Here is a 9,783-nt window from a genome sequence, read left to right as displayed (position 1 = left end):
AAAAATCCTTGTATACCTTATAGTCTTCCCTCTGTGTCTGCTGCAGCATTTGCATCCATGGATTCAACCAATCAAGGATCATGCAGTAACTGTTTATTGAAAAACTCGCATACAAGTGGAGAATCTGTGTTATACTTCCCTTCAGTTAAATCTGTGTTGTTCAACAGTCAACTGTACTCCTCTTCCATTTTAATACTATGCCCTGGTTTCAGAGCTAGACTGAGAAATAGTCAACACAGAGAACAGATTGAGATTAAATTTTTTAAATGTAGCATCAACTTTTTACTTTGTTTTGTTTTATTAATATTTCACTGTAAAGACACATTAAAGAGGTTGTTTTCCTATCTTGACTACTGTTGAATAATGTTGAAACGAACTGGGGAGTGCAGATATTTCTCTGAAATAATCACTTTTTTTCCTTTGGGTATATACCCACTAGTGAGATTGTTGGATTATCTGGTAGCTCTATTTTTAATATTTTAAGGACCCTATATATACTATTTTCCATAATGACTATGTTAGGTTACTTTTCTATCAACAGCACACAAGGATTCCCTTTTCTTGCCAGCACTTATTATCTACCATCTTCTTAATAATCACAGTTCTAGCAGAAGTGAGATGATATCTCAGAGTCATTCTGACCTGTATTTCCCTTATGATTAGGGATGTTGAGCACCTTTTAATATACATGTTGCTACTTTATGTCTTCTCTAGAGAAATGTATATCCAGGTCCTCTGCAAACTTTTTAACTGTGTTATTTGTTTTTTACTTTTTGAGTTGCATGCATTTTTATGTATTTTAAATAGGGACCTTTATTGAATATTTGGTTTGCAAGTATTTTCCGTCAATCTATGGTTGCTATATCTTATTCCAAAAATTATCACCAAGACCAACGTTAAAGAGGAATATTATTCAGGCACAAAAAATGAAGAGGATCCCAGGACAAAATGGATTTACTTGGGGATATTTTGCTGAGAAACTTAACTCAGACCCAGAAAAATAAAGATACGATTTCACTTACATGTAATTAATAAATTTTGGCCTCCCCCACCAAGACCATGTATTTACTGCACTACAAGCTTAATCATACACAATGAATAAATTAAATGCTATCTGTGGGTTTATTGAGCCTACTTTGTGTCCTGCATTTGTTCTTTTGATATGAAGATTTGAGCATCTGTGCATCTAAAAAGCCTAAAGAAAAGTAATATAGAAAAACCCATACAATTCAATAAGTGTTTAAAGGGCAAGGTACAAATCCACTAGAAACATTTGGTTTTACCCACTGAAATTTAAATGATGTAACTAACAGCAATAGATTAACTCTGCGAAATATATTTAAATAATGAAAACCAAATTAACATTAAATGTTCATCATTGTTCTTTTGAACAAAGTTCTCTTGAGACAAATATAATTGAACTGTGTAGCGGATGTAATCGCTACAGTCTCTAGTTAGAGTAGAAATACTGCCTAGTCTATCACCATGTTATAATGTGGAATTGTCAGAAGCCTAGAAGGACAATAAGGAAGAGAAAATGTGCCTTGTGGTTCTTGGTATGTTCTCTCATTCAAATTTCCTGTAAAATTACTTTGAGGTTACAGAAAGGACATTTTGTTTGTTTTGGTTTCCATGGATTTTAGCTGTCCAATTAAGGTCCTATTATATTCAAATCAAAATGAATGAGTATGTATTAATAAGAGTACAGATAGGTGGCTGTAAATATACTCCCTTTGAAATGATTACTTGTGGATTTAAGGCAAATGTGGAATTCAGAAGAACAGAACATAGCACCTTACATTGTACTCCTCCCTACACTTAGCTTTTTATGACTCCTTTTATTTAGAAAGCTCTCATGGATGTTACTCATCTAACAGCCTGTGTATATGATTAGAGTAACAACAAGGTAAAAATGAAACATCAGATGATGCAGTTTAAGGCCATGTTTTCTCTACATTTCTGTGAAAATCCAGAACTCAAAGTCAGGAAGAAATGTTGCATTCATTTTACTGGGTAATCATTTCAAAACTTTTAGCAAAAGGAATACAAGTGTGCAGGTTCTCATGTCAGACCACTGACCCTAGAAAGTTCCACAGAGACCAGCGCTAGGTGACTCGATGCCTTTAGGTGCTACTTATATCCTCTCTGCTCTCTCCACAGATGTCTGGCTCTGAGTCCATAGTGAGTGGAAACCAGTCCCTCTGAACCCACTTCACATTCGTGGGATTTTCCTCTCTAGCGGAGTTGCAACCTATGCTTTTCATTGTGTTCTTCACCACTTACTTGTTTACTATGGGAGGAAACCTTCTCATCATTGGCTTGATCTGGGGCACCCCTTCCTTGCACACTCCCATGTATTTCTTCCTGGTTAACCTCTCCTTTCTGGAGATGTGCAATATCACTAGTGTGGTGCCTCAGATGCTGGGGCACCTGCTTATGGAGATCAAGACCATAAGCGTGGGGTGCTGTGCAGCTCAGATGTATGTATTTAGCATCTTGGGACTGACAGAATGCTGCCTGCTAGCAGCCATGGCTTATGACCGCTTTGTAGCTATTTGCCATCCTCTGCATTACTCTCTCCTGATGGACCCTCGTGTGTGTTTGAAATTGGCAGAAGCATCTTGGATCACTAGGGTGGTGGTGGAGTCAGCCCAGACCACATGGATCTTCACTCTGCCCTTCTGTGGAACAGGAAGGATCCAGCACTTTTTTGTGACATCATGCCTGTAGTGAAACTGGCTCATGTTGATATCTCCCACAGTGAGATTGTGATGTCTGCTCTCTCTGTGCCTTTTATTCTTAGCCTGTCTCCTCTTTCTGTGCTCCTCTGTGTGCATTATGGTGACAATCATGAGAACCCCTTCAGCTGCTGGCAGAAGCAAAGCTTTCTCCACTTGCTCTTCTCACGTCTGGGCACTGCCTTGTTCACTTACCTCCTACCGAAGGTGCACACCCCAGAAACAGACACAGCAACTGCACTCGATACACAGTGGTCACACCTGCTCTGAATCCAGTTATCTACACCTTGAGGAACAAGAAGTGAAGGAAGCCTTTCAAAGCCTAACACTGAGGAATACGGTTAGACAAGTGGCATAAAGTACTCACAGGATCACAACCAAGAAACACGTGGACCTCGTCTATGCTTTTACATATGTTCAAGCAGAAGAAAAGTGTGGGGCTTCCCTAGTGACTCTGTGGTGAAGAGCTCGCTTGCCAACAAAGGAGACACTGGTCCGATCCCTGTTTCAGGAAGATCCCACTTTCTGCAGAGCAACTAAGCCTGACACCACAACTATTGTGGAGCCACAACTACTGAGCCCACGCTCAGCCCACAAATTCTGAAGCCGACATGCCCTGGAGCCTGTGGTCTGCCATGAGAGGTCACTGCAATGAGGAACCCGTGCACAACTGGAGATCAAGCCCCTCTTGCTGCAACTGGAGAATTGCCCATGCAGCAGCAAGGACTCAGCACAGTCAAAATTAAATAAATAAAAATCAAAAAGAGAAATGTGCAGTAGGGTCATTAAAGTATATATCCTGTGTTCAATCAACAATATTCAATCAACAAAATTACTGAGTATCTCCTGGGCACTACGCAATTTTTCCCTACTACCATGGTAATAGGATTAAGGTTAGTGAGTTTCACACTTTTTGATGAAAGAAAATATTTCTTCAGTGGAAAGTGCTAAAAATAAAAATGAAAAAATTAATATATTTTAGTGCTAAACATAGGATGCTGTCATTCGAGAGCTTAAGTGGAGTACCCTCCCATGCTTACTCACCTGTGATAAACTCTAATATGATCTATTAAATAATCATCCAAAGGAAGGTGAAGGACAGGAAAGCCTGGCAGGCTGCAGCCCATGGGGTCACAAAGAGTCTGACAGGACTGAGCAACTGAGCAAAAACAACAACAATAAATACTGATGAGTGATGTGCCCTGTAACTCAACTCTAGGTATTTAACTTGTAAATCCAGTCAAGGATTCTGATTTTTTATCCAAAACTAGCTTACTTCTATGGTATTATCCACTCATCTTTTGGGTTTTCATACAAATGAAGGTTTAGAGAAACATATATTACATACTACCTAGGGCAATGATGAAAGTATGATACTGTTATTCAAATTTTTTTCCTATCTATCTAGTTTTTAAATTATGGTTTTATTTGTCCCCAATTTTCCTGCTTTTCTGTGTATTGAATGTACAGTATATTGCTTTGATCAAATTCCCATTCTATTCCCATAAATCATCAGGTCCTAATTTCAGGACACTAATGGTCTTCATCTAGAATGCATGTCAGTAATATGACAACTGAAAGGAATATACCCATACATTTTAAATACAGAGATTCAACATCACTGCCCAAGTAGAAGCTGAGCAAATATATGGGTATTCTGTGCCTGAAAAACATGAATGTATGTTCTCTCCTGCTCAGAAGTGAGAGTGATGGGACACTGTGATAACCATAGATAAGAGGACATTCACTGGAGCAGACTGACCAAAGGGTCACAGGCACCACCTGTTCAATAGCAGAACCTCTCCCTGCCAAAGCGGACCCTTAGTTGTCTCTGCACACATAACAAACGCTTCAATGTGCATGGGTGCATGTGGACCCGCACATGCGCTCACACACACAAACACAGACCAATCCAACAGTTGCCAGTCATCACACAACATCTGATCCCTTCTACTGTTTTGTCTGCATTTTAAAACACTCAGCAAAATCACTTAGAGAAGACTTGCTGTTACTATTTATTATCTAACTATTCAAAGACCCATGCTTATGCCTGAAGTAGTTTCTGGAATATTCTGAATCACCAATTCTCCTGGATTCCAGAAGAAGGCTGAATTCCCAGAAAAGCAGATGAAAGAAATCTCTTTCCCAAATGTGTGTGTCATTTTAATGCTTGAGCTTCAAAGCAGCTCCTCCCATAGTTCAAACTTTAATAAAAGACTAATTTCCACACATATCACAAGAGACATATCAGTACTGAAGATTGGTTTGGAAGAATGTTAGAGACTCGAAAACAGCATCTCAAATAATGCCCTATTGTATAATATACAGAAGGAAAAGATGTGTTCAGAACTTTAGTTTAAGTAATAGAAAGTTGTGAATACCAATGAGATGCTTCCCAGTATATGCCTGCTTCTTGGAGACGTGCCCAGCACCACTCTCTTGTGTTAAGACTACGTGACATCACTTCCAAGGCCCAAACTGATTTTAAGTACCAGAAATCTTCACGAATCACTGTCTCCACAGACCATCAAAATGATAAAACCTGATATCACATTTTATCTCCACGGATCATCAGAATGATAACACCTGATATCACATTTATCACTGTATGCTTTTCAAGGTATAAAAGCACTTTTTAGATCATGTGATAAAGTTGATACCATATTCATTGCAACTATTTGTTTTACACACCTGACATGCATGCAGTGGAGCTTGCTTTGCTTGTTTATCCATTTCAGAATAGACCAAAGTTGAAGGAAGGAGGCTCTTTAAATTCTAAAGAAGACAGCAAATGAGTCCATAGTAGTTGGGTTACTAAAAAGTTAGGAGGACTTGCCTGGTGGCTCAGATGGTAAAGATCTGCCTAAAGTGCACGAGACCCAAGTCCAATCCCTCTGAGAGGAAGATCCCTTGGAGAGGGGATAGCAACCCATTCCAGTATTCTTGCCTGGAGAATTCCATGGACAGAGGAGCCTGGCAAGCTACAGTTCATGGGGTCACAGACATAGACACGACTGAGCAACTAACACACACACACACACACACACACACACACACACGATTTGGAACTTCCCCCAGGACCTCCATGTACCTACCTGTAAGTATGGCAGAGAGAGGAGGATGCAAGGCCGGCGGAAACATTGCATTGGCATCTCTGATAGCTCAGTTGGTAAGGAATCTGCTTGCAATGCCGTAGACCCCAGTTCAATTCCTGGGTCAGGAAGATCCCTTGGAGAAGGGAAAGGCTATCCACTCCAGTATTCTGGCATGGAGAATTCTATGGACTGTATAGTCCATGGGTTTACAAAGAGTCGGCCTCGACTGAGTAACTTTCACTTTCACACTTTTCACTACAAAACTGTGGGCTCCGAAATAGATTTTCCTTCTGTATCTCACACAATATGGGGAAGGGGGGCTATAAGCATATCAAATTATAATGAGGGTGTTGAAGGTACTTCAAAGAGAATTACTGCAAAATTTTGAATGTCTGTTAAAGTAAATACTATCCGTTGGTCTACAAAGTCTACTTTCTGTCTTATGCTGGTTCTATTGACATAAAAAAAAGACATGAGCAGTCACCATGCATCTGAAAAACTTAAAGAAAATTAATATGGAAAATAGCCATACAATTCAATAATTGTTTGAAGTGCAAGGTGTAAATCCATTAGAAATATTGGGTTTTACCCATTGAAATTTAAGTGATGTAACTAACAGCAATAGATTGCTTCTGGGAAATGTACTCAAATAATGAAAACCAAATTTACATTGAATGTCCGTCACTGTTTTTGAACAAATTGCTCTTGGGACAAATTAAACTGTGCAGTGGATGCAATCCCTATGGTCTCTCTCAGAATAGAAACACTGCCCATTCTATAACCATACTATAATTCAGAATTGTCAGGAGTCTAGAAGACTGACAAGGAAAGGGAAGTTTGTCTTGTGGTTCCCGGTATGTTCTCCCATTCAAATTTCCTGTAAAATTATACTGAGAATATAGAAAGGCCATTCTGGTGGTTTGGATTTCCATGGATTTTAGCTGCCAATTATGATTTTATCATATTCAAATAAAAAATGACTAACATATGTAAGAAAATGAATAGACAAATGCCTAGAAATATTCACCCTTTCAAGCCCTTAATTGTAAATATAAGGAAAACTGTGGAATTCATAAGACCAGAACATAGCACCTTTACAATTTACTCTCTACACTTAACTTTTATGTGACTCCTTTACACTTAATGGTAAAGATTTTGCCTGCAATGCAGAAGACCCAGGTACAATATCTGGGTGGGGAAGATCCGCTGGAGAATGGAACGGCAACCCATTCATCCTCTTACCTGGAGAATTCCATGGACAGAGGACCTTGGTGGGCTACAGTCCATGGGGTCACAAAGAGTCCGACACAACTGAAGTGGCTAACGATTTTACATTTAGAAGGCTTTCATATATATTACACACCTAACAGTCTGGTTATGTGATTAGGTTAACAACAAGGTAAATACAAACATCAGAGGATGTAATTTAAAGCCATTGTTTTCTCTAAAGTTCTATAAAAATCCAGAACTCAAAGTCAGGAAGAAATACTCCATCCATTATGTTGGGTGCATACATGCATGCTAAGTCGCTTCAGTATGTCTGACTCCTTGCAATCGTATGAACTGTAGCCTGCCAGGCTCCTCTGTCCATGGATTTTTCCAGCCATGAATACTGGAGTGAGTTTCCATGTCCTCCTCCAGGGAATCTTGCTAATCATTTCAAAACTTTTAGCAAAAGGAATACAAGTGTGTAGATTCTCAGGTCAGACCACTGACCCTAGAAAGTTCCACAGAGACCAGCGCTAAGTGACTGGATGTCTTTAGGTGTTACTTATATCCTCTCTGCTCTCTCCACAGATGTCTGGCTCTGAGTCCATAGTGAGTGGAAACCAGTCCCTCTGCACCCACTTCACATTCGTGGGATTTTCCTCTCTAGCGGAGTTGCAACCTGTTCTCTTCATTGTGTTCTTAACCACTTACTTGTTTACTATGGGAGGAAACCTTCTCATCATTGGCTTGATCTGGGGCACCCCTTCCTTGCACACTCCCATGTATTTCTTCCTGGTTAACCTCTCCTTTCTGGAGATGTGCTATATCACTAGTGTGGTGCCTCAGATGCTGGTGCACTTGCTTGTGGAGATCAAGACCATAAGCGTGGGGCGCTGTGCAACTCAGATGTATGTATTTAGCATCTTGGGACTGACAGAATGCTGCCTGCTAGCAGCCATGGCTTATGACCGCTTTGTAGCTATTTGCCATCCTCTGCATTACTCTCTCCTGATGGACCCTCGTGTGTGTTTGAAATTGGCTGTAGCATCTTGGACCACTGGGGTCGTGGTGGAATCAGCCCAGACCACATGGATCTTCACTCTGCCCTTCTGTGGAACAGGAAGGATCCAGCACTTTTTTTGTGACATCATGCCTGTGGTGAAACTAGCTTGTGTTGATACTCCCCACAATGAGATTGTGATGTTTGCTATCTCCGTGCTCTTTATCATGACCCCCTGTCTCCTCATTCTGTGCTCCTATGTGCGCATTCTGGTGACCATCCTGAGAATCCCTTCAGCCACTGGCAGAAGCAAAGCTTTCTCCACTTGCTCTTCTCATATCCTGGTTGTTTCTCTCTTCTATGGCACTGCCTTGTTCACTTACCTCCAACCGAAGGCTGCACATTCCCCAGAAACAGACAAGGCAACCGCACTCATGTACACCGTGGTCACACCTGCTCTGAATCCAGTTATCTACACCTTGAGGAACAAGGAAGTGAAGGAAGCCTTTCAAAGAATAACACTAAGGAGCACTCACAGACAAATGACCTAAACCTGTTTATTACTAAACTATTTAGAGACCCATGTATCTGCCAGAAGTATTTTCTGGATTTTTTTCTCCTCCAATTTTCCTGGATTCCAGAATAAGGGTGATATCCTGGAAGAGAGATAAAAGAAATCTCTTTACCAAACTTGTGTGACATTTTACTCCAGTGCTTCACAGCAGCTCCTCCATAAGTAAAAGTTTAAAAGAGTCTTTTTTTCATATATCATGAAAGAAATATCAGTGCTAACTCTTGGTTTAGTAGAATGAGGAGAGGGTCCAAAACAGAAACATCAAAAATGCATTTTTAATGTATGGAAGGAAAAAGGTATGAACAGATCTTGAGTTTAAGTAATAGAAAGTTGTGGACACCAATGAGATGCTTTCCCATGCATGACTGCTTCTAGGAGACATGCCCCACACAGCTCTCTCACGTCAAGCCTACTTGACGTCTCTTCCAAGGTCCAACCTGTTTCTGGTTAAGTACCAGAAATCTTCAGTAGTTAGTACCTCCAAAATGATAAAAACCTGATATCACATTTATTACTCTATGCTTTTCAGATATTAAAGCATTTTTAAATCATGTAATAAATTTAATATTATATTTGCTGCATCTATTGTTTTAAATATGTGACATGAGTGCAGTGGAGCTTCGTTTACTCATTAAGCCATTTCAGAAGTGGCCAAAGCTGAAGTAACGAGGCACTTTAAGTTCTCAATAAGACAGCACATAAGTCAAAAATAACTGCATTTATTAAAAACATAGAAAATCACCCCAGGCGCCTCCATGTATCCACCCGAATGTGTGGCAGACTGAGGGGGGCAAAGCAAGTTGGAAATGCTGCACTTACAAAACTGTGGGTTCTCAAGGAGATTTTCCATCTCTCACAGTAGATGGGAAGGTAGAGCTGCAAGCATATGAAATCATATTCAGGGTGGAAGGTGTTAAGAGTGCCTTAAAGAGAATTACTGGAGAAACTGGAAGGTCTGTTAAAAGGAGAAACTGGATAAAAGTCTCCACTCCAAAGCTTACTGAGATGTAGCATCTGGGGCAGCTGAACTACTTCCATCTGAGAGGAGCTTCAGATGACTAAATGTTAAAGACAGACTTTGGTTGTATCCCCTGGAGCTTGGGTGTGGGGGGTGTGGATATAGAAACATAAATGTGAGGGCTGTTTCACATACAGTTACTGCTGTCC

The 9,783-nt window shown here is 40.2% G+C and overlaps 1 protein-coding gene and 1 pseudogene across 1 annotated transcript; both read left to right on the top strand.

The window, feature by feature from the left end:
• The first annotated feature begins 2,160 nt into the window (after positions 1-2,160).
• On the top strand, positions 2,161-3,096 carry LOC133043143 (olfactory receptor 10A5-like; annotated as a pseudogene).
• A 2,745-nt stretch (positions 3,097-5,841) lies between these two features.
• Positions 5,842-8,593, top strand: LOC133043141 (olfactory receptor 10C1-like). The gene is made up of 2 exons (XM_061123995.1): positions 5,842-5,907; positions 7,631-8,593. Exons 1-2 carry the CDS (start codon positions 5,842-5,844, stop codon positions 8,591-8,593), a joined length of 1,029 nt encoding a protein of 342 aa, XP_060979978.1.
• Positions 8,594-9,783: the final 1,190 nt, after the last annotated feature.

This window comes from Dama dama, chromosome 22 (genome assembly GCF_033118175.1).
Source record: "Dama dama isolate Ldn47 chromosome 22, ASM3311817v1, whole genome shotgun sequence".
Classification (NCBI taxonomy): domain Eukaryota; kingdom Metazoa; phylum Chordata; class Mammalia; order Artiodactyla; family Cervidae; genus Dama; species Dama dama.
Note: the sequence above shows the minus strand (reverse complement) of the source record. Positions and strands in the feature narration are given on the sequence as shown.